This window comes from Panulirus ornatus, chromosome 66, assembly GCF_036320965.1.
Source record: "Panulirus ornatus isolate Po-2019 chromosome 66, ASM3632096v1, whole genome shotgun sequence".
In the NCBI taxonomy this organism is placed as follows: Eukaryota; Metazoa; Arthropoda; class Malacostraca; order Decapoda; family Palinuridae; genus Panulirus; species Panulirus ornatus.
The window spans coordinates 1434555-1460476 of NC_092289.1; the positions used below are offsets into that span (position 1 = coordinate 1434555).

The 25922-nt window shown below is 44.6% G+C and overlaps 1 protein-coding gene across 4 annotated transcripts in view; it reads left to right on the forward strand.

Annotated features, from left to right (window-relative positions):
* The window catches only part of LOC139746765 (protein slit-like), a 737327-nt gene that overhangs the window by 600241 nt on the left and 111164 nt on the right, over nt 1–25922 (forward strand). For 3 of the 4 annotated variants that reach the window (XR_011712223.1, XM_071658273.1, XM_071658272.1), the window contains 7 exons: nt 7031–7102; nt 8216–8451; nt 15115–15259; nt 18452–18523; nt 20115–20186; nt 21498–21569; nt 22143–22214. Coding sequence is in view for 3 of the 4 variants with exons in the window: in XM_071658273.1 (XP_071514374.1) it covers nt 7031–7102; nt 8216–8451; nt 15115–15259; nt 18452–18523; nt 20115–20186; nt 21498–21569; nt 22143–22214 (741 nt within the window). In the remaining variant the exon portion in view is untranslated. The remainder of the gene's footprint in view (nt 1–7030; nt 7103–8215; nt 8452–15114; nt 15260–18451; nt 18524–20114; nt 20187–21497; nt 21570–22142; nt 22215–25922) is intronic. The other variant, XM_071658271.1, reaches the window with a different exon arrangement.

Sequence of the window (25922 nt, forward strand, 5' to 3'; positions counted from 1 at the left end):
ACACCGTTCATTTAATTATGACCCATTGTCCTGCCTCCACAGCTCTTGTTGCTCACTAAGTCGATAATAATTGGCTGAGGATGCGAGGGTTCGTCCGTATAATCTCTTAATTTAAGGGGATTTGTTTAAGTATTGATGGATAGTTAATTATGGTGGTTAGTGTCGTTATTGAACTGTTGCCAAGGGAGATTAGGTCGTGTTCCTCCTCTGTACGATGACCTGACCTTAGACCTTGCCCTTAAGGGTCAGGTCTGAGTCATGCCACCATAGCTAAGGGTAGTCCCGACATGCACAACGATCGTATTGTGTTGAATTCATCGTTTGCATTATATTTTGCCTTAGATTTTCCCTTTTTACATTTCCCTCTTACTTGCGATTCGTGTCTCTGCTTCTTCTGTCTCTCCTCTCACTTCTCTCTCTCTCTCTCTCTCTCTCTCTCTCTCTCTCTCTCTCTCTCTCTCTCTCTCTCTCTCTCTGCTTCACCATACGTGTTTCCCTCACTCTTCTTCCTCCTTTCCATCTCTCGTCTCTCCCTGTCTCTCTAACCAGCCTTCATCATCCACGCCATCTTCCTCTCCTTCTTTCCCTACCATTAACCATTGTCACTCCTCACTTCTCTTTTCTCTTCTCCGTTTATTCTTCTTCTCTCCTCCTCCCCTCATTCTTTGTCCTCGTATATGTATATGTATTTTCTTCTCTTACATTGCTTTCCTTCCACGTCTTTCCTACTTTCGCGTTCCACACTATTCCATTCCTTCTCCATTCTTATTCTTATCCTCTTCCCTCATGTTCCATTCATTTATCATTCACCCCTTTCCAGTTTACCTGGAGTGGATGAAGGGCTTACAGACATACGTAGTTTCTGGAAATTCATCTTGCAGAACTGGGGTTCGAGTCCCCGTGCTGACCAGGGTAGGGGTCGTCCAGCTGGTCTGGTCATGGTATCATTATGTGTTGTCGCCTCACACGTTATGGGAGGCTGTTTTGAGGCCTGTCATGAGGGAATATGAGGTGGATGTGGCTTTTGTTAAGGTGGATGTGGCTCTGCCGTGGTGGACGTGGCTGCTGTTAAGATGGATGTGACTTTTTTTCAAGTTGACGTAGCTTTTGTTAAGGTGGATGTGGCTTTTGTTAAGGTGGATGTGGCTTTTGTTAAGGTGGATGTGGCTTTTGTTAAGGTGGATGTGGCTTTCGTTAGAATAAGTGTGGATTTGTTAGATTGGATGTTACCATTGTTACAGTGGATCCAGCTTTTTGTGGATGCTGTTTTTTATCAAAACGAAAAATAAACTCATTTGTCTGTGTAATATTTTTCCCCATGTGTGAGTAAAGTGGTTGGTTAATTATTCGAATAGTAAAAAATTATTTAATAAACGAGACTCTTTTTCTAATTCTCTTTGTTGTCTTGATTAATCATCCAATATATTAAAAAAAAGAAAGCCTGCGTTTTAACAAGAAAGTGTCGCAAAAAGATTTAGATAGAAGAATATTCATAGATATTTATACAGTTTTCAAAGATCTGATCTTAGCTATATTCGCTATTTAAGGATAGTTGAACAGTTGTTCAAACTGCCAGTTGTTGAAACTTAATGAAGTTATACGTCCTTAACCATGGTTATGAACACGCTTGTTCATCATGTCCAATAACTTGTGTGAACATTTTTGTTGATCTAAACTTAGAAGGTAATCAATGCTCATGAGTTCTGGTATTATAAGTAGCATATCTTTAGGTTGTAAATGTTTTTTTTTTTTTTTTTTGTGGGGTTGGATGACAAGCTAATGATAAGCTTAGAATATTTAGTATTGTACAAGTGTTCTTAGGACGATAACGAAGTCTATATCTAGTACCATATGTTCTTGTGACGCTTACGTTCTTTATCATCACATGTTAAACCAAACCTCATTATCATGTATCACTGCGTAAACCTCTGATTTATCTTCTGTTTTACACAGTACTTGATTGGTTATTTACACATGTTATCCGTATCAGATGATCTGGCTGTAAAACTTTGTGTATGCAAATTAAACATTAAATTTCCAAGGTATACATCCAGGGAACATAGTTTCTCTCTTGTTAACTTAGTTTTATGAGATAATTTCTCTTGGAAATTAGACTGTAAATGTCCCATCTCGAGGCTATATATTTACACTTGTAAATTATACTGACTACAAAAGGTTTTACGGCGCTACTTCAGCATATTCACGTAGGAAATGTAAATTTATCTGTGGAATTTGGAAATTATTCAGTGGGTCCTTTAAACGTTCAAACTGTTGCATTATTCATTACTGCCTTCACTTCTTTGTCCACACTGTGAGGCAAGTGTTCTGCGTCCACACTGTGAGGCAAGTGTTCTGTGTCCACACTGTGGAGCAAGTGTTCTGTGTCCACACTGTGAGGCAAGTGTTTTGCGTCCACACTGAGGCAAGTGTTCTGTGTCCACACTGTGGAGCAAGTGTTCTGTGTCCACACTGTGAGGCAAGTGTTCTGTGTCCACACTGTGGAGCAAGTGTTCTGTGTCCACACTGTGAGGCAAGTGTTTTGCGTCCACACTGAGGCAAGTGTTCTGTGTCCACACTGTGGAGCAAGTGTTCTGTGTCCACACTGTGAGGCAAGTGTTCTGTGTCCACACTGTAGGGCAAACTGAAGGACATAGTACTTTGTACCTGTCCGTGCGTTCGTGTGTTGGTGTAGCAGTGTATATTGTCCATATCATCAACTCGTCATGTGATTCTCACTGGACTGAATTGAAGGTGTGTTGTAGTTTATATACATCTGTATTGGACATTTGATGTCATGGTGGCCATAAATGATTTCATTTTAAAAATTCTCACAATGAAACGTAGTCATTTATTTCAGCTGTGTTTATTATTTTGTTATGAATTCATACAACACTTTTCAGTTTAAGTGTCATGACAAAGTTGATATGTCGGAAAGAGAGAAGAAATCTAGCTTAGTTCTCATGTATTGTATTGGCTTCACAGAAGATTTTGGTTGTAAGAAATATTGATAGATTCAGCGACCTGTAATTAACCAAAACCCCTCTGGTTTTTGGAGAGAGAAAAACATATCGAGTTGGCTGAACATTGGATAACCTGTATGAGAACATTGACGGGTTCCACTTAAAATGTCACTTCGAATGGACTAGTTTTGTACATTACTGGCTACTCTGTTTCCATTAGTCACACGGATACAAACCAATATTGTGGAACACAACAGTTGTTTGTCGTGTTTATTGGATACGTGAGAGTTGTAGATCATGTGCAACAGAAAAGTCATATGTTATGTTCATGCAGTGTTATCCAGTCCCTCACACTGGCTTAGGAACAGAACAGAATCTTCGTTAGAGTTCATTTGCAAGTCAGGCGGTTTAAGCTGTGTCTCTGTCAGCTTAGCTGTAGGCAGGGTTGGATCTGAATAGCTTTGCTGCATATAGGATTGGGCGTGTGTCAGCTTAGCTGCAGGCAGTGTCGGGTGTATCAGCCTGGCTTCAGGTAGGATTGGATCTGTATCAGCTTCAGGTAGGATTGGGTCTTTATCAGCTTAGCTTCAGGTAGGATTGGGTCTGTATCAGCTTAGCTTCGGGTAGGATTGGGTCTGTATCAGCTTAGCTTCACGGAGGATTGGGTCTGTATCAGCTTAGCTGAAGGGATGGTTGGCCATACATCTCGTCTCTCTGTCTGTCTCCCTGAGTGTAAATGTATTTTGATCTACAATGGAAAACACTCACCACTTCCTACCTCTTCATGTACCTCAGTCAGTCACTCTGGTTTGAATCGAAGATTCAGCCACTCCTTTCTTGACATGGAATCTGGCTCTTCATTTTATTTCATTAACATCGATCCTTTTCTCTCTGTCAGTCTTTACTTATTATATTTATTCCGTTTGCTATTCCACTGTTCTGTTACTGTAAGGGCTTACATTCCTCTTGTCCCTAACCGAAGGCTTTTATGTCACCCCAGAATCCTTGACGTTCAGTTGTTTTTTGTCGTCATTTGAGGCCTATGATGTAGGTTAGCTGCCAGATGTCCTTATAGACTGGTTTAGCAGCAGAGGTCAGCAGGCAGGCACGAGTTCCTGCTGTATATGTGGTGAATAGAGTAGGTCTTGTTCATCCTGGGGATGGTTCGTGTCCGTGTTTATCCTGGAGGCTATAGCTGGTCTCCTTGTTCGTCCTGGAGATTATAGTGGGTTTTCTTGTTCGTCCTGGAGATTATAGTGGGTTTTCTTGTTCGTCCTGGAGATTATAGTGGGTCTCCTTGTTCATCCTGGTAAGACAATAGACGTACAAGGGATAACATTGTCTGCTACAACTGCAGGTTTTGGTCGTCGACCAGATACGCCAGACATAGTGTTGGTCAACCACGAGTCGACCACTGAGTATATTGTTACGTTATCTTATCGCAGCTGGAGCCCAGGTCATACTCTACGACGCACAGAAAATGGAAGATGGTTACCTTTTGTTGATAGCAAATGTGTATTAAGTTTTGAATAGAATGATGACGAAATGTATGTCATTTGGGCAAGTAAATTACCTGTTTTCATCTGAATCTCAAGATGATAGTGGATCATAGATTTGTCTGAAGAAATTAGGTTTCTTCGAAACATGGATTCAACGATTTGTTCTGAGAATTTTTCTCATAGACTTCTCTAATAACTGTTAGCCATGTTGTGCTGTTGAGAATTATCCGTCATAATCAATTATCCGTCATAATGGCAGTACCGTCACCAAGGCTGTGCTGGACCGAGGAGGTGTGAGCGAGGGGTGTTGTTACTGCTGTGACGAGATGATGTCACCCAGTACTGGTGTGACCTGGAACTGGTACCACTCGTGATAGCCGTCACCCAGGGCAGATGTCATGTGTAACACCATGAACCAGGGTAGATGTCACGCGTAACACCCATGAACCAGGGTAGATGTCACGCGTAACACCCATGAACCAGGGTAGATGTCACGTGTAACACCCATGAACCAGGGTAGATGTCACACGTAACAACCATGAACCAGGGCAGATGTCACGCGTAACACCATGAACCAGGGCAGATGTCACGTGTAACACCCATGAACCAGGGTAGATGTCACACGTAACAACCATGAACCAGGGTAGATGTCACGTGTAACACCCATGAACCAGGGCTGATGCCACTTGTAACACCCATGAACCAGGGCAGATGTCACACGTAACAACCATGAACCAGGGCAGATGTCACGCGTAACATCATGAACCAGGGCAGATGTCACGTGTAACACCCATGAACCAGGGCTGATGCCACTTGTAACACCCATGAACCAGGGCAGATGTCACGTGTAACACCCATGAACCAGGGCAGATGTCACGTGTAACACCTGCCTCAGTAGGATAGACAGTGAGGCCAGAGACGTGTGCTCCACCTGGCCTCACACGTATCAACATTACCAAACAATCCTCAACCACCAGTAGGGACATTAGTGATTAGGTATTCCACCTTGTTAATGTGAAATGTTGACTACCTCGATGTACGACTGTAGAATCGTGGATTGTGTCTGTACGACCAGCGTGGTGTACCTGTTAGCGCTGTTGCCCAAAATGCATTCACGGGCCGCCCTGATTTGAGCGTATAGGTTCGAATCCTATTCCGACGGTCGGTCCACAGTCAAACCCAGCTATCATTTTTCCTGAAGAGTTGGTCGGTAAAATAGGTACGCGGCTTCGACCAGCGCTAATGTGATGGCCTTGATTAAGTCGCCTGTGTCGTCTCAACTAACGTAAAACAAACACATTGTCGAGCGTCACTGAGGAAAGACCAGTGTGAGAGGGTCACTGAGGAAAGACCAGTGTGAGAGGGTCTGCGCTGCTGGCCCGCTGGCTGTGTGGCAGACGACCAGACATTAAAGAGTCGGGAACTGTTGGATTGGAGTCCTTGCCAATCCTCTTCACGGGGGTAAAGGATTGGCAGCGTATTGGAATCGCTTCAAAGAGGTCGTTGAGTAGCAGTAGTGGTACGCCAGTTTGCATAAATTGGTCGATTCAAACTCGTCATTCACTCAGCCCAGATCTGGTGAACTGGCGTGACTGAGGCGCCTCCTCCGTGATTACTGGGGTAACGATGGTAATGGTAACGTATTACCGTGGTATGTGGTCTGATATGGCAATTAAGTGATTGAAATGGGAAGTTAATGTAATCCCCCACCCCCAAAAGGAAACCCGAATTTCTTTTGTTTTCTTCTTTATCCATTTTGTATGATTTATGACCATTGATAATTATGATTAATATCTGTGTGTGACGGGAAGAAAGTTTTACACTTATATGCCCCGTCTCTTAACCTTGTATATATGTTCCAAGTCTTTACTCCTGTGTATAAATGCACACACACACACACACACACACACACACACACACACACACACACACACACACACACACACACACACACACACATGGACACACACACACACACACACACACCAACGTAAGCCAGGTGCCCATTTACCGACCAGCCCAGAAGATGGAGGAGGATGGACACCTGGGTTGGGTGTAGGCCGACTGCCACGCCCAGGATTCTATTTGAAGCCGTGCCTGTGGTTGTGAGGGTGTACGTGGCTGGGGCCGTGCCTGTGGTTGTGAGGGTGTACGTGGCTGGGGCCGTGCCTGTGGTTGTGAGGGTATACGTGGCTGGGGCCGTGCCTGTGTTTGTGAGGGTGTACGTGGCTGGGGCCGTGCCTGTGGTTGTGAGGGTGTACGTGGCTGGGGCCGTGCCTGTGGTTGTGAGGGTGTACGTGGCTGGGGCCGTACCCGTAGTTGTGAGGGTATACGTGGCTGGGGCCGTGCCTGTGGTTGTGAGGGTGTACGTGGCTGGGGCCGTACCCGTAGTTGTGAGGGTATACGTGGCTGGGGCCGTGCCTGTGGTTGTGAGGGTATACGTGGCTGGGGCCGTGCCTGTTGTTGTGAGGGTGTACGTGGCTGGGGCCGTGCCTGTTGTTGTGAGGGTGTACGTGACCGTGTAGTATAACTTTCCCGGTATATTAATCTCATGTATTTGTGTCGTTACAGACAACTGGACGAGAATCAGATCACCTGTATTGACGAACAGGCATTCAGGGGCCTCTCACTGCTGGAGATACTGTAAGTACTACCCCTCTCTCTCTCTCTCTCTCTCTCTCTCTCTCTCTCTCTCTCTCTCTCTCTCTCTCTCTCTCTCTCTCTCTCTCTCTCTCTCTAAGTGTTGTACTTCAAGACCTACACACACACACACACACACACACACACACACACACACACAGAACAATGTTTATAGAACTCTAGAGTAAATAGTTGTAAATGTAAATGTCACTGTTTCTCGAGCAGTTGTTAGCGAAGTGGAGGAACCACACTGACTGTTTGTTGTTATGTTGTTTGGTTTGGTTATGAGGGCCTTATGCTCACCAACCGCCATTGTCATACAGGCCGTCAATGTGGAGTTAAAGACACTATTTAAACATCAGTAGCTCAAGATCTAAGATCATGCACGCCTGCATAGCAATCTGGCGCTTGTGCATGATCAGGTCTGTCTTGCAAACATTAAGACCAAACAAGACAATTATTTTCTTAACGTCTTTTGTGTGTTGACGTTCCCCGTTCTTTTAAGATTTTCTCACATTTCTTTTTGGCTACATACGCTGCTTCTTTGTTTATTTAGGTTATAAGTTTGTCTATTTTTTTCATTCCATGATAAAGTTTTGACGTCACGAACACACAGAGGGCATGACCCACCCTCTGCTTTGTCTTGTATTACTTTAGATGTAAATATTACTTTTTATTTGATTTAGAAATTAATAAAATCCTCAAGTTGATATATTGTGTAGCACGGATTGCTTGTTTGTCTCCATCATGTTCAACACAGTATGGGTTAACCCCTTCAACACGACGGTACGACCCTACATCAGCACGACTGCACGACCCTTGAGCACGACGGTACGACCCTTCATCAACTCGACGGTGTGACCCTTGGGTATGATGGTCTGGTCTTTAACCAGACCCTTAAGGGTGAGGCTAAAGACGACAAGGGTATTTTTACCCAAGACTCAAGCCGCTGTGCTCAAGGGCCGTATCGTCGTGCTTAAGGGCCGTGCCATCGTGTTCAAAGGTCGTACCGCAGTGCTTAAAGGCCGTATCATCGTGTTCAAGGAGTCATATTATATTAAGTTGTTACTAACCCTCCTGTTTGGATCCCGGCCATGCTAACTATCACTGGCATAGGACGCTGACAAACAATAACATCACGACCTTGTGGCGCGGTACCTTCGAGTCCACTCCGAGGCTGCGCGCCCTACGAGTCTCAGGCAACAAGCTCATCTGTGACTGTCATCTGTCATGGCTGGGGCGCATGTTGGCCGCCGCCCCTCACCTCGCTCCCTACGTCCGCTGCTCCTCCCCTTACAGGCTCAAGGACAGACTGGTCACAGAGGTCCTCGATCAGGAGTTCAAGTGCACAGGTAAGTGTACCAGAGGTCCATGTTGGCCTGTGGAAGTGTATAAGTGAGGGCGTTGAACTTAGACCTCTTTTAGAGTGTCTTAGGAGATCTGTACACTTAGGCTATTTATACTCTGGAAACAGTATTAGAGGCAGGTGAAGCAGGTGTTAGTTTGAAGGTGCTAGGAGAAGTGTACAGGTGCCACTTGTCTTTGTAAGAGTTGATAATGGATGTTTAGAGACTAAATGTAGCTCATGTTAGGCTATAGGAGCTTCTGTTAGTTTGCCTGAAGCTGGTGTTGCTCTAAGGGCTACATCCGAGCGTACCTTAGACAAGTATAAGGTTGAAGACTGTTGGCGAGGATGAATGGTCTGGATGTAAGGTTTTTGACGTCGAAGGCTTCAATCACGGGCAGCAAGTTATAGTGTAAGAGAGTCTGTTGGCTTAGAACTTGTCAGTGACTTCAGTAGAACCTTTTGTAAAGCAACTGTGAGTGTTGCTCAGGACTCCTCAAGGTTTGTATTACGGTCCTTGGGTGTTCTGTGACTACGTATTGGGCTATGGGTGGTGTGCTAAGAATGAGATTAGATTAATAGTGTGGTTTTCGACGTCCAAATGTCCCGTCCGAACTCTAATTCGACGTGCCCCTTCCTCACCCTGGACGATCAGATCAGGGGGGCTTCATCACCAGCTGCGTAATGCAGAGCATCACCAACAGTTGCCCACACCATCATTTCCATAAACTATTAAAAGCTTAATATACTCTGCCTTCAACCCTCTTATTTCCCCTCCCTAATGTTCCTCGTTCCTCTCTCACCCCAATATTACCCCTCCTTGTTTCTCCCCCGTCTCTTGCGTCCCCTCCCTATCCCTCCCCCTCCTAATGTATCATTTCTCCCCACCCCGTGTGGGGCGGGGAGAACAAGCGTGCATCATCGGCTCCTACAGCTAACCACCCTCCTCCCTCCCATGCCTCTCAATAACCCGAGAAATATACGAGTCTTGGACTTCGTAGTTTACGTTGCTGTTTTTGCGTCTGGTTCTTGTCGTGTGGAGTGGGTGGGTGGGGTCAGGCGAGGCAGCCAGCCAACAGGCCAGCCATACCGCTCGACACCCCCGCCATCAGCTACTGTTCGCTTTCCATGACGAATTGTAAGACGGAGTTGCTCCATCTGCTACATATAGCGAACCGTAATGTGGAATTGCTACATCTGCTATATCTTTATCTTGCCACTTTGATAAGTGTTGTACCCATTGCATGAATCTCAACAGCTTTCTTCTTCTCGTCACTTATACACACAGAGAGAGAGAGAGAGAGAGAGAGAGAGAGAGAGAGAGAGAGAGAGAGAGAGAGAGAGAGAGAGAGAGAGAATGTTTAAAGTATAAAAAAAAAAAAAAAAAAATATATATATATATATATATATATATATATATATATATATATATATATATATATATATATATATATATATATATATATATAAACCTCCACTACATGAACATCGTTTGTGAGGCAATAAGGATAACACACAAACACACGTATGTTGTCATAAAGTAACACAGAGTGCTGCAGATGGCACACCGCCACCTCTGTAACATAACACAGTGTTGCGGCAGATGGCAACACCGCTCCTCTGCAACATCACCGAATTCATATATGTATCTTTTTCTCGGTCTGAAATGTACAACATTTCCCAGGCGGGTGCTGTATATATGTTCATGTGTTCCGCTGATATTTGTGTCGTCCACATGTAGGAGGGAACATATGTTGGTCTGACAAGACTGGAGAAGTTTACTGATTTTACAATAAGACTTGAGACACTGAAGATTTTTACCACAGACTTCATCAGACTTCAAGAATTTTTTACAGCAGACTTGAAGCAGTTACAGGTTTCACAGCAGTCTGTAGACTTTTAGAAATTTACAACGGACTTGAGATGTTTAGAAAAAAAAATTACAGAAAACTTGAGCCATTTACAAATTTTCAGCAAATTTCAAATTATAGATTTTACAACAGACATGAGACTTTTAAAAATTTTACACCAGGCGTTTACAATTCTTACAGTAAGCTTCAGACTACAGATATTATAGCAAACTTGAAACATTTACAGACTTTACAAGACGAGACATTTACAAATTTTACAGTGACCTTAAGATGTTTACAAGACGAGACATTTACAAATTTTGCAGTGACCTTAAGATGTTTACAAGTTTTACAAGAGACCTGCAATGTTTACAGTGTTGTGGATCAAGTATCTATTTTGGTTTTTTGTTTTGTTTTATGTCTAGTGCTTTCATACGTGTGTTGTCAAGGTTTGCCAAACGTAGCAACACATTTGTAGTATTACTTGTGTTGTAGAGATGACTTCTGGTAGTGTGAAAAACATACAACTTCAGTGAAGGAAATGGAACGATTAGAGTGGAGAGAAAACGTCATATGTTAATACAATGGTTCTAAACTGTTTACTGTTGGTGTACATTCGCCAGCTAATGAGTGACTCTTCATCTTTTTATTTGAATATTTATGTTATTTGTAATTTCTACATTGATAAAACCTGCTAAGATAATGCAGCTTTGAGTAGAACTTGGATGTCAAGCCGGTGCTCTGCTTAAACCAGTCAAATGGCAATATACCATTTGGTCCTCGAAATGTAGCTCACATACCTTCTGGTGAGGACTACGACCCTGGATGATCATATGGATGCGCTCATGTTTGTCCGTATGTGCGTTTGTTAAATGTATATGATAATGTTTTTGTTTTCATGATTATTAATATTAGGTCGTCATATTTCTGATGTAGATATTGATTTTTACTATTTTGTTATTAGTTTTTTGTTTGTTTTTTCGTTCAGTGATTGTGTGACACAAAGGTTGCCAGGTAGGGTTATTATGATTGACCATTCTCTTGTTCATTCCTCACGAAATTCCCTCCTAATAAATTCGATCATGGCTTCAGTTAGAGGGGAAATACATCACGTTTATTTGGATTCATAGAATCCAATTTATACGTAAAGTGGGGAACCGGGAATTCGATCTCGGTCGTGAAATAGAGAGAACGTAGATGAAGGCGACCACTGCAACCAGGTTGACAACAAGCGATTTGGGAGCGACGCGGTGGAACGTGTCGCCTACTGACGGTGTAGACCCGGGAAGAAGGACTTGTGATCGGCCGCTTTTACCTTTTCTTATTGAATTTCCATAATATTTGTTGTGGGAAGGAGACGTGGGTTATTACATTTTCATAGCAGGGTGGGGCAGCGAGGGGAGGGATGGTGGCGAGTGCGGAAGATGGAGAGATGATTCTATAGACACTGGGAGAGACGCGCGACATCGCGAGATCGTAGGAGTTATGTGGGTGTTGGGGAGACTGTCGAAACTTCAGAGGGATGGCAAGTGAGGAGAAAGGTTGAGGAAATACAGGGGAAATTGAGACTGGACGTCATGGTGATAAGAGCGGTGAGAAAGATCACGAGAATCTGTAAAATTTTATGGAAAAGTTACGATTATTCGCGTGTGTATATACGTACTGTATATACTGTGTATGTGTGTTTGGCTCACAAGATAGCGGTCGGACCGACCATTCCCTCACGACCCCAGGGAGGGGCGTCTGATGGCTGGTCTTCACCAGCTGGGGTTGCTTGAGGACACACTTGATATACCTTATTACTGTAGTTGGTGAGGATCTGGGAATTCTTAGCATTTCAGTAAAACGTCTTGACTGTTGGATAAACCTGTTAGAATTAAGATTATTTAAATGGTACGTTTACAGAGAGATTAGTGAACAACAGATAGCTCAAGAGGTAGGAATGGTGCGTTGTTTGGGCTTCAGGCCTACCAACTGCCAGGGTCGTTAAGACCATCAACATTAAGCAACATCCACCGATCAGAAAGTCTCTTACACCTTCGTCAGGTGTTAAGAATAATTCTAAGACCACGTACACCCTCCCTGCGTATGTAACCCATGCCTTGAGCTGTCGAATTGTGGAAAATATATATATATATATATATATATATATATATATATATATATATATATATATATATATATATATATATATATATAAGTTTACAGGACGACTGTAAATAGTGTATATTACAGACATATTGCATTAGCGATTGTGTATGAAGTAGGATGGACAGAGGGAATACCACTTGAGAGTAAAACCATTCTTGTTGAACCTTTAAGAAAATACAATTCTCAGTTAGACCCCGCGACATGCCCCTGTTTGTCGTTTGACGGATGTGGATGTGGTGAGTAGTTTATACTCCCCATACCCCAGGGAGTACACTCTAGTTATGATATGATTATTATATATAAATACACCCTCTAATATTTGTCACCTTATATGACTATTCTACTAGTCAGAAGGGCAGTACAGTGGGACTTGTGGGTATAGTGTATGACTCACACATGCATTACCTCCTGTACTAATCAGATGGATGAGATAGATGATCAGTAGAATAACACTTGAAAGTATAAAAATCATAACCATTGAAAAGTGCCATTAACAACGTCATACAATATTCAGGTGTTGAACAGTGCAACAAGGATTCGACCTGTGACGTTGTGCTATCGTTGTGGGGAGTCTGTTTGTGTGTGTGTGGGTGGAATAGGGTACGCGCCAACCCCAGGAGGTACACTTTATTATATCTGAGTTATGCATTGATAATTGTTACTGTGGTAAGAGTTGTGCCTCGCTGTTACCATTATTTTCTACCTGAGGGTTTCAAGTGAAGTTGTGTGTTCTCAGTATTCAGTTCCAGCTTGAATCTGTACTACGAACGAGTAAAATGTGAAATGACATAATATGTTTTTAGAAGTATACATGTTGCTTTTCAATAGACCATCATGTTGATCAAGAGTGGAGTGACACACAACACAGACAAACACCCCCATACCAGCACATCCCACACCAATGGCAATAACGGTTATGAACGATGTACTGTATAGATTACCTGCAACCATTATACTGTTAGTGTTATAGGAGTATGCAGCTGTGACGGGAAATGGGTTGTGAAGGAAAGTTGTCCCAACGTGACGGATCACAGGTCAATAACACCGTAACGTGACGGAGTGCTGCGCAACGTGCACATGTGATCACTACGAACGTAAGGCCACTGAGGATATAACTAACTGGGTGGAGGGGGTCGAACGTAGCAGTCATAAGACATGGACGTGACATTATTGTCTTCCCAGCGGGCTGGCTGTACTGACCTGCCCTGCACCAGACCCTGCTAACTGTGGCCCCACACCTGCCCCACCCCCGACCTGGGGCACGATTCTTGCCCACACTGTGGCCGCAGGCTCCACACCTGGCTCCTCCCCCCGACCTGGGGCACGACTCCCCCTACCCACACCGTGGCCGCAGGCTCCACACCTGCCCCACCCCCGACCTGGGGCACGACTCCCCCTACCCACACCGTGGCCGCAGGCTCCACACCTGCCCAGCGGCGGCCACAACACCTACAGGAAATTGTTCATTTCCCAAGAGTGTATTTTTGTGTTGTGTTTTTCCTGCCTCGGGACCTGGCTGCCATGGTAGTTATTACTTTATACCGACCTGGTTGTGACCTGCGGCTGGTCATGGTAGAGGTCAGGTCACAGATGATGATGATTACCTGGTTAACTGGTCATCAGACCTGTCAACTACCAGGGTCATTAAGGCCGGCAGCGTCATGTTATAACTACCAGTTGAGGATTCTTCAAGCAGTTCCTTGACATGTTCAAGATAACCACAATAACAACCACACTGTCAGTGGACGTTTGATCCTTGTGTCACCAGAGGTCAGGTCAGGTCAAGTCTGACCATCGTATAGTACGAGTGGTTGTAGATTTCTGTTTGTCTTGTGTCTTCATCGTTCAGTAAACAGTTATGATCTTCACAACCTCCGTCCTCGTTTTCTATATTACTTTCCTGTGTTCAGTATGTACCCCAAAACGATATACCCAACCATACCCCAGCCTCTCGTCAAAGATTTCTCACTCGAGAGAAGAGCTGCATTTCCCTGCTACTGATTCCAGCGCAGCCTTGAAGCTGCAGATGCATTATGAAAGGAATCCTGGGATTATATATATATATATATATATATATATATATATATATATATATATATATATATATATATATATATATGAATTAGTAGGTTTCCCATAATCCACAGTCCCCGTAGCTATAAGGTCCTCCGTCCTTAGACAACCTCATCTCCTCCACAATCATCCCAACCTACCAGTAGCTCCTGTGGGATAGCATTTTCTGCACATTGTTGTGATATGTTGTTAGGGGAGTTGGTCGTGTTTGATTGTTGGTATTTGTGGACATCTTGTTAAGCTGGGTATGTCAGTCTTAATCTCTTGAATAGTCTTACTTAACCCCTTGAATACAGCCAGTTAACTTACCCTTTGAGTACAATGACTTTAACTTCTGAGTACGATGATTAAAGTCATCGTACTCAAGGGGTTAAGTCTTGGTACTGGTGGGGTTAAGCATCGTATATATGTATAGTCTTCCTTGCTCCACACATAGTACTACCCGACACCTGGCTACACCTGTGGCTTGTGTACGTATAACCAACACCCTAACACAATTCACCAGCGCGACCTGCTACCCTCTACATGTGTCGCAGGGTGTAAGACGCCACAGCCACCTCGTCCGTCCACCTCCTTCTGATCTTCCGTGTTTCCAGCAGGTCTGGTGGACAGCGTGGATCGCGGGTGTTCGCTGGCACCCCTCTGCCCGAGGGCCTGCCGCTGCGGTGCTGGGATCGTCGACTGCCGAGACACGGGCCAGACCGACGTCCCAACACACATCCCTGACGACACCATCGAATTGTGAGTACCTGTAGCAAAGATCTGTAGTACCCTTATGTCTCTTGTACTCCCTTATTTAAAGTACCCCACGTCTGAAATAGTACTCTCACGTCTGTAATAGTACCCCATGTTTGTAGTACCCTTCGTCAGAAGCATCTGTCGTGGAAGATCTCAGCAAACCCCGCGTCTCTAGTGACTGTAGTGAGGGGGTGACTTAAGTGTAAGTATTCTTTCCTTCATTGTAAGTACCTCTTCGTGTGTGGTACATGTAGTGGGGACGTAAAGTTTAAGTAATCCTTTCATATGTTAGGTTACTGTAAGGAAACACTGTGTTCCATAAGGTCAGTAGTGGCCATACTGAAACATGACATTGTTTTTCTTCCAGTATAAGCTAAGGACTCTGAGTGAGAGTCATGCTTACTGTACGAGCGGGTGATGTAACGGAGCTTCAGATTATGATCATATTTCCTGTATCAGTATTTGCTGTGATGGACCATCAAGTATGATCATATTTCTTGTATGGAAATTCTTGAAGGGAAAGTAAGTGGTGACGAAAGAGTCTATGTTGCCTGACAGTATTTGTGTCTAAAGATTTGAGAAAGATGATATTCTCTCTACACGAGCCTTGGTGCAGTGCACCCTTAAGAAAGGCGAGTGCTCTAACCCCTTCCAATTATTGCGCCATTCCTCTCATTTTTGCCGTCGCCAAAGTCTCTGAAACTCTCCTTAACTCTCACTTCCTCAGACACTTACTATCCCATCCCCTTGTTGGTGATCATTAGTACGGCTTTCACGACACAAGCTCCAGTGATGATCTTTACTGTGTCACTCACCTCTGGTCCTCCTCTCTCAATGATTCTAATGAAACCATTGTCTGTAACTTCGACATCCTGAAAGCATTTGACGGTGTGACATAATTGCTCGTTTTCTAAACTCCCTCACTTTGATTTCCCTGCTTCTCAGATATGTCGTCTCCTCTCAGGCCATTGCCAGTAGTCGTTGGTGCAGCAACTTCGTCCCTCTTATCCCACCAACAGTGGTGTTCCTCAAGGTTGTGTCTGTCGACTCCTTTCTTTTCTCCATCAAGGATGAGCACCTCAACTTCCACCCCTGCTGACTCTCATCATGATGATGGCGCTGTGCAGAGTGCAGCTCACTTCACAGCCCTTCCTTCCTCTTGCTCCTGATCTTCGTCCTCCTCCCTCGTACTGAACACATTTCCTCCCTCAGGAAGGACCCTTGCACCACCTTCGGTGCGGGGAAACATTAGCAAGTTTCAATTCAGAAGTGATAAAACGCAGTTGCTTCTTATATCTCCATCTCTCGTTTCCTTCTGTTCATTTTCAAAGCACCGCAGTTGAACCTTGTGATATCAGACACGTTGTACATAACCATATCCTCCACTCTACCCTGCAAACACCACATGACATCAAAGTCTTCCCAAAACCTGTGGTGTTGTGTAGGAGCCGTGATTACGTTCCTTGTGAGCAACTGTATCATATCTATGTGGATTTACACAACCTGATTTTGAGTACTACTTACATGTCTGGGTAGGTTCCTCCTCCGCCTCTCTGTTAACGAGCGTGGAATCAAACACCTTCTGTTTTTCAACAATTTTCCAGACATCATTTCTCTCCATCCACTCGATTCTTTACGCTGCCATATTGCTGCTCACCCCTATGTCTCTAGATATTATGTTGGCCACCTATTTTGACCGTCATGATGCCTCCTTTCTTCCAATAACCAAGATCTAGCGTTCTCTTCCTCCTCCCCTCGTCTTTTCCTCTTCTTATAACCTCTTTAACAGTCAGGTCCACATACACCTGCGGAGCCCTGACTGATTTCTACATCCTCTTCCCCTTGCTCATTTTTCTCCTTTGACGTAGATGACCGTGGCTTGGGGCATGTTTAGCCCGCGTCATGTCGGTCGCTATAAGATAAATGAGATCTTGATGAGTCCTGATACGGCATCCGAGTCTCTCTACGAACCTCCTTCCTGGTGTCAGACTCACGCAGGAAACGGAGGGTTATCTCACTCCCCCTGCCATCCTCTCCTCCCTGAGAAGACAGCAGTTCGGCTGGCCAGGGAGATATGGGGCCATTTTTCTCCCAGATAGGGAAGGTTTTTCCGAGGGAGAGGGAAAAAACAAAATCGTTTCCCACCTGTAATTGGAGGGTGGGATGGCCACGCCTGGCTAGCCAACACCTGGACTATCACAACATTGCTTCACACGTCTGGGTCTGGCGATGAGTTGAGGATATCGTGAGTTTCAAATGTTTCATAAAGTAAGATCTGTAATATAACTATCACTTCGATATCATACCCCTGTAGAGCACGACAGTATGACCCTTGGGCCAAGCCTCATCCCTGAAGGTCGTACGATCGTGTCTAAAGGATTCAATACATTTTCTAACCATCCCTTTTTTTTTCCATTTTCGTTACAAAAGCCTTCAGACTCCGTTTTCCACCGCTGGTCTGGGGGTGCAAAGTTTTGGCCTGTGTTGTGGAGCCGCTGACTCTGTCCTGTCCAACAAATGCCGTTACATTAACTTTTTACCCTGACGAGATGAGTAACTTTTACGGGCGGTAGTGCACGCACTCAGGCGTCCAGGCGAGATTTTCCCGGTAGTGAAAGAGCGAAAAACTGAGGTCATATGTTTTTGCGAGGCCGGAGGTACTCTGGTCCATTGTTGGCCCGCCCGAGGGAGAGGGGCGTTAGGGGTACCCTGGTAATGGCGGATGGAAGAAGGTTTATTCATGAAGGTTAGATCCTGTGATGAAGACATTTGTCTTGTTAGGTTTACTGATCCTGGAAGACACTAAAGTTCCCCCGGATAACTCTCCATGGGTTGCTGGATCGTGTTAAATGCTAGACTCTGGTAAGATACGTCTATGTCAATGGCATCATCAGAAGTTTGCTTACATCATGTCGGCCCAGTTAAACGTAAAGAAATTTGGTAGTATGGTAGAAATAGGTATTTTTACTCCTTACTTTATGAGGTTTGTTGGTGTTTAACATTTGATGTACATGTATATGTATATCAGTGTTACCGGACTCCGCGAGTAAGTGGTAACGCGTGAGGGAGAGGCCCCTTTCGATGAGGTTACCATCCTTCATCACGCCCCTCCCGTGCACTTGTTACTGTACCTCACAGTCGCCTCTCCCCGCTGTCCAGCGAACTAAAGGATCCTCCCTCCCTCTCTCCCTACAGACGTCTGGAACACAATGAGATTCGCCACGTGCCCTCCAAGATCTTCACCCCCTACCGGCTCCTGAAGAGGATGTGAGTACCGACAGCTAAGGCCTTCAATATCCTGCTCCTGCAGGGTTCTGAAGGGCTTGATCTGGCCCTGCCGGGTTCTAGGTCGCTTAACCTGCCCCTGCTGGGTCCTAGGGGATTTAACCTGCCCCTGCTGGGTCCTAGGGGATTTAATCTGTCCCTGCTGGATCCTAGGGGATTTAATCTGTCCCTGCTGGGTTCTAGGAAGCTTAACCTGTCCCTGCTGGGTCCTAGGGAGGTTTGACCTGCTTTTCCTGAGTCTTAGGGAGTTAATTGGTCCCTGCTGGGTCTTAAGGGGGTTAACAGGTCTTTTCATCATGGGGGTTTAACCTGTTCCCTCCTGCGTCCTGGGGTTTAATTGTTTAATACATCTGTATATAAGATATAGGATCAGATGGTCTTGTAGCTTGCTTAGATCATCTCATTTTGTGTGCATTTGTACGTGTAAACAGCGTAATAGTAACAACTCTTAGTTACAGTCAGGGTATATGATGAATATAGCTGGTGGGATTTAGTAATGAAAGTAACATATTTCATGTTTCACTCGTCTACTTATCAATCATGAATGGAATGTATCTTTCACTTCATTCTAACCCGGGTATATTACTGTAATCTATTTGGTCTTATAGATGATTGTTTTGTATTAGTTGAAGAGAGAGAGAGAGAGAGAGAGAGAGAGAGAGAGAGAGAGAGAGAGAGAGAGAGAGAGAGAGAAGCCAAAGAAAAGCAAATTAAGGTTTTTATTTTGAGTGGCACATGATCATGGTTGTTGCTGTAAATGATTTACAATTAGTGAGGTTATTTACTAGAAGTTATTGCTAACACCAAGTCCAGATAACGTGTGGCATCATTTCATACAACAGTTGGTAAATTAGTTGTTGATAACGCCATGAAACTGTTCAGTCTAAAGCCAAACTTTTTCTAGAGTAGGATTTCTGAAGAGATGGAGTGACCAGTATTATAGCCAGTCTAAACCTATTACAAAATATTACAAAAACTGAACTTAAGAAAATGGAAAATGAACAGTAGACAAAATATTACAAAAACTGAACATTTAAGAAAATGGAAAATAAACGGTATACAAAATATTATAAAAACTGAACTTAAGAAAATGGAAAATGAACATTAGACTTATATAACTTCCCTGATGGTGTCAACACTGATCATAATCATTTACAACAATTGTATGTGGTGTTGTTTACAGTGACATTGATCATGTACAACAGTTGTATGTGGTGTTGTTTACAGTGACATTGATCATGTACAACAGTTGTATGTGTTGTTGTTTACAGTGACAGTGATCATGTATAACAATTGTACTTGTTGTTTACAGTGACATTGATCATGTACAACAGTTGTATGTGGTGTTGTTTACAGTGACATTGATCATGTACAACAGTTGTATGTGGTGTTGTTTACAGTGACATTGATCATGTACAACAGTTGTATGTGGTGTTGTTTACAGTGACATTGATCATGTACAACAATTGTATGTGGTGTTGTTTACAATGACAGTGATCATGTACAACAATTGTATGTGGTGTTGTTTACAGTGACAGTGATCATGTATAACAGTTGTATTTGTTGTTTACAGTGACCTGAGTAACAACGAGATCTCGGAGATTGCCGATGATGCTTTCCATGGTCTGGACAGTCTCAACTCTCTGTAAGTACCTGAATTCCACCAGCTCTCTGTAAGTACCTGAGCTCCCTCAGTCGTCTGTAAGTACCTGAGTTCCCTCAGTCGTCTGTAAGTACCTGAGCTCCCTCAGTAGTCTGTAAGTACCTGAGTTCCCTCAGTCGTCTGTAAGTACCTGAGCTCCCTCAGTCGTCTGTAACTGAGATCCCTCAGTCGTCTGTAAGTACCTGAGCTCCCTCAGCCTTCTGTAAGTACCTGAGATCCCTCAGTCGTCTGTAAGTACCTGAGATCCCTCAGTCGTCTGTAACTGAGATCCCTCAGCCGTCTGTAAGTACCAGATCTCCCTCAGCCTTCTGTAAGTACCTGAGATCCCTCAGTCGTCTGTAAGTACCTGAGATCTCCCTCAGCCTTCTGTAAGTACCTGAGATCCCTCAGTCGTCTGTAAGTACCTGAGATCCCTCAGTCGTCTGTAAGTACCTGAGATCCCTCAGCCTTCTGTAAGTACCTGAGTTCCCTCAGTCGTCTGTAAGTACCTGAGTTCCCTCAGTCGTCTGTAAGTACCAGATCTCCCTCAGCCTTCTGTAAGTACCTGAGTTCCCTCAGTCGTCTGTAAGTACCTGAGCTCCCTCAGTCGTCTGTAAGTACCTGAGTTCCCTCAGTCGTCTGTAAGTACCTGAGTTCCCTCAGTCGTCTGTAAGTACCAGATCTCCCTCAGCCTTCTGTAAGTACCTGAGCTCCCTCAGCCTTCTGTAAGTACCTGAGTTCCCTCAGTCGTCTGTAAGTACCAGATCTCCCTCAGCCTTCTGTAAGTACCTGAGTTCCCTCAGTCGTCTGTAAGTACCCAGGTTCCGTCTTTATTTACCTTTGATATAACTCGACCAGACTGTCATTTCATGGGATATTTGAGCCGCAAGGGATTGTAGCGATAGATTCTGAGAGATATATTAACAACTTATATTAACAACTTTTGAAGGTGAAATAGTGTCATCTTGTTATGATAACTGGAATAAAGATAACCACTGGAGTTATTAATAAAGTTTGCTGATAATCTCTACATTATGGTAATTGGTCGTCTTACGTTAACTATGGACATGGCAAGTAACCACCTTCCCGTTTTCTTTCCATCACCACATCACCATCGTCGTCTACGATCGTAATCAACGTCGTCAACTTGCCCCGACCTGTCGCTCTGGTCGTCCATGTTTCTGTCGTGGTGTACGACCCTGTGGTCGTCGTCAACCATGCCACTCCACGACGGTGCTTCTGGTCGTCGTATCCTGCCATGTGGCGGTGTTGGTGACCTGCTCCCGCGCCATGGTCGACCCTTCTCTCCATCAGGGTGCTGTATGGCAACATGATCACCACCATATCCTCCAGACTCCTGCGGGGCCTGACCAACCTCCAGCTCCTGTAAGTCCAGTACCCACCACATATAGTCGCTTAGGGCCTGACCTACCCCCACACCACGATGGTACGACCCTTGGAGATGACGACCTGGACCTTAAGGGTCAGGTCAGGGGTCAGGCCTTCATACCCGAGGGTCGCACCATCATGCACAGTGGGTTAATGTCATCTTGAAGTGTTAAGAAGCTACCTCATCCTCGACCCACACATACCTATGTTCAGAATGATACCACAACTTCAGTAATGCTGGGAACTTGTAGATTACCTCAATAACCGAACTTAGTGTCCATATTTCTTATCATGTCAGACGTACATTTATGTCAATTAATTTCGCATATCCCAAACTATGAAGTGGTACACACTCACATCAGCACATCACTTTGATAAGTTTGATAGAGTATTCTGTACTTTCTACATATCCTTTACCTGACCTCTTCATGTTTTTTTCATTTAAAGATTGACACAGAAAGAATCTCTTTCAACATTACACAACTGTGGTAGAGAAATCTTACGTCTTGAGCTGCAGTTTTGTAGCTGTGACGAGTGTAATGTTCTCCTTCCCTCCTCCTCCTCCTCCAGGTTGCTCAACGCCAACCAGATTGAGTGTATCCATTACGACGCCTTCAGGGACCTTCACCGACTCAGCCTCCTGTAAGTACCCTCTTGATACAATGGCTGTTCGCCAGTATGTAGCCTCGTCATAGATTTAGAAAGCGTCCAAAGGTCTTTAACATCCCGTATTAATGTGGTAAAGGAATTACAGTACTGAATTCGCCGAGGCTGTACTCCCCAGGGCGCAGACAGAAGCGCACTTACGTTTTTCTAAGTAACAGTCCCACCTCCCAGTGCCTGAGGGAGCAGAGTAGCAACGCACCATCTTGGTCAGAGACCGAGACAGAAGACCTCCCAATCTGTCGTAAGGTCCCAGACCGAACCAGGAGGTATAACAACTTTCAGACCATCGTCAGGTATATAATTATAACGTATAGGAATACCTGGTGATGAAAATCCGTCTCGTTTGTCATGTCTTACGAGCCGTCATAGAGAAGTTGAAGCTGCGTAAAACAGGACACCAAGAATGGAAAAATGATGTTTGTTTAGGAGTGTTGTTGAGGCCACAGTGTCTCCCCTCCTGTGGTACTACGCTTGACTGTCATCCAACTCATCCAGGGTGAGTTGTGGATGATGAGTAAGTTCGTCAGGCGTGTGGTGGTGCTGCCCTCTCGCATACATCTCCCCTCAGCCAACCTACGTCCTCCCCGAGGGCTCCAAACCTCAACGTCAAACCCCGTGAATTGCACACTTGTGTGTGATTACTGAGGGTAGGATGGGGTTGTGGATGGTGGGGTTGTGGATGGTGGGGTGTGGCTGGTGGGGTTGTGGTTGATGGGGTTGTGGTTGGTGGGGTGTGGCCAGTTGATGATACCGTGAGTGGTCACTCCTCCCTCATGATGCAGTGATGATCACTGCTGCTCAGTCGTCACTGCTCCTGAGGGATCACCGGGAAGCAGTGATCCTTAACACGCTGGCAAAACATTGTTATGGCTGCCCACGGCTTATAACTTAGCGGCTTCTAACTACCTATTTAGCTGGTCCGCTCGCTTGTCCTCCAGCCGTCTACATATGTCTCTGTGTATTTACTTAGGGTCGGCTTCGGCGCCTCACTTGGCTGCAGATTGTGTGTAAGTGTTTGTCTTATGGTTCGAATGGTCGGACTCCGCTCTCCTCATGACAGTGTTTTGTATTTAGTTCTGTGTTTATGAAGATATGTCCCACACCCAGGGGATACAGATCCCACGGGGGTGTCCCATGCATGGCACATCGATTCGCACCTACATAGTGATCACGAAGGTTAGGTTTCATGGTGTGAGTAGCAGTGTAGGAGATGCTTTTTGCGGACGATCATCTTAGAAAAGGATTTCCTGAGCGTCATCTGGCGTTCACCATCAGACGTAGTGTGAATGCACCCACTGAAGATGGAAAAAAATGCTCCAAAGAAAGGGAACGTCTGCCTTTAACCTGATCATGAAAACTAGTTATTACTTGGGAAAGGCCGTCGATAGATGCACTACCATACTACTTACACTGGTATCATTGCACTACCATACTACCTGCACTGGTACCACTGCACTACCATACTACCAACACTGGTTATGAAGGCTGTAGTATTCATGAGCCAGGTATACCAGGAGTTTCTCAGAGAAACTTGACCACAGACCAAGGTATAGCCAGTCTCTTTACCTTCTTCCCTACATACCCCCGTATCTAATCCCTTTTTTCGCTTCCTCTTTACATTTACCTCACATTTACTCTCTTCTCTTCATTCCTTCTTGCATACCACATTTCTCACACATCCTTGTCTTCACTTAACACCCTTGGTTCCTCCTGTACGTATTCACGTACTTCCTCCTCCTGTCGTACGTTCTCGCACACTTCTCTTGTAACCCATCTTCTGCCTCTCCCACATTCTCCTCCACTTCCTTCCTTCACTTCCCGAGTCCCCATACCATTCCCCTCACCTGTCTCACCGTCTCCCTTACCCAACCCTTTCTTTGTCTCTTCCTTCATCCCCTCCCTGCCGACGCTGCGCAGACGGTCTGCGTCTGTGGCATATCTCAGCAGACCTTCCCTCGTGTCCTGGGCATCACCAGGCTAATCCCCGGCTACTGAACAAAAGAAGACACAAGTTTGACTGCGGTTAGTGGCAGTAAACGCGGTACGACCACGTAAGCTTAACCTCAGGGGCACGACGACACGATCCTTCGGTACTGTGGCGCCTGGCCTTCGACGAGACCCCTTAATGCCAATAGATTAGACACGATAGTGGAAACTTAAGGATCATGTCAGGGATATCCTCTCTCGTATCCTCTCCCGTATCACTATCATTCATGTTATCTCTCAGGTCCCGTTTTTTGTCTTCGTCAACACAGGATGGAGTGGCTTCCTGGTGCACTAGGAACTGCTTCTTGATCCACTGGCAAGCTGTGGATGTCGAGAACTCCACCTTATATGTTTCCAACGTTGCAATATTTCCTACCGTTTTTTACATACCGTTGTGGCATTTCTTAAGCCATTGTCGTGTTTTTTCTAACGTTTATAACTTTTCTTTATTTTTTTCTGGCAAACTGAACCTTTTTCCTTCCTTGTGTAGCATTTTTTAAAACTTTTTTCCCCCCCTGCAGTGTGTACGACTTTTTAAACCATTCCCAGCATTTTTTAATCTTTGTTAGACTTGCTTCTTGTTTTTATAACCCGTTCTTAAGTCTTTTTTCCCTGTTGGGTTTGGCTGATTGATTTATACATCTGTCGTGTCTGGAGGCTTAGGGGAGACGGGGAATTGTGGGAGATACTATAGGGAGGGTGGCAGGGGAAAGTGTGTGTGTGGGGGGGAGGTGAGTTGTTGCAGAAGACGGAAGTAGGAGAATGTGAGGAGTGTGATGGAAATGACAGCGAATGGTGGAGAAGCACAACGCCATAGTCGCTAAGAGGATATATGTTTGTAGGCAAGGATAAGACACGAAGAAATTATGACAGTAATGCAATTATGGCATCACCAGGAAGAGGATTAATATGGATTAAGATTATAGAAGCTAAAGAGTTAATTAGAGGGGTAAAGTAGAGCGCTTTAGGGCTTGATCGTCGGAGGCGGAGGGAAGTAGATCCAGACATATCGAGGGAAGCTGCCACTCAGCTGTTGATTAGCGAGGGAGTGAGGCCAGTGGCTCAGAGGGGAAGAAGACCCTTACATGGTCAGGGTTGTTGTAGGAATGAAGGGTCTTGACCATTATGACCCATAGTGGGCTGGAATACCTCCTTAATCCCAGTGCCCTAAGAACTGGGTTGGAAACCTCGACTGTCGACTTACAAGGACGGAATGATATTGAGGAACAGAATCTGGAATAAACACCACAAGAAGTCGGTGTTTACTGACGGGGTAAGTTTAGGGACAGGATTTTCCTCGACTTAGGAGAAACTTTTGATCAAGTAAGAATAGATTGAAAAAGAGACACAGAGGAACTATGGCTACTGTACTGGCGGCCGAGTCATGGCTGGAACACAAGCAGTGATGCTGAACAAATAAAGTTCCTGATTGAGAGAAAATGAAATAGAAAATATTTTAAGGAGCCACTGGAACGTTTATATTATTATAAACGTACGCTGTATTTCATTATAATTAATGAGGTTGACCATGTTTAAATCGTCCTGACCAAACAGGACTTATTTGTCCATAGTTGTGTCTCGGTGTAAGAATCAGGCTGGTGGCTGGAGAAATGTGACCTGACCAGCTTGACTGACAAGTTAACTGAGGGAAAATATTTCCGTGATCAGGTGGTGTAAAATCCACGTCGTATGTGGTCA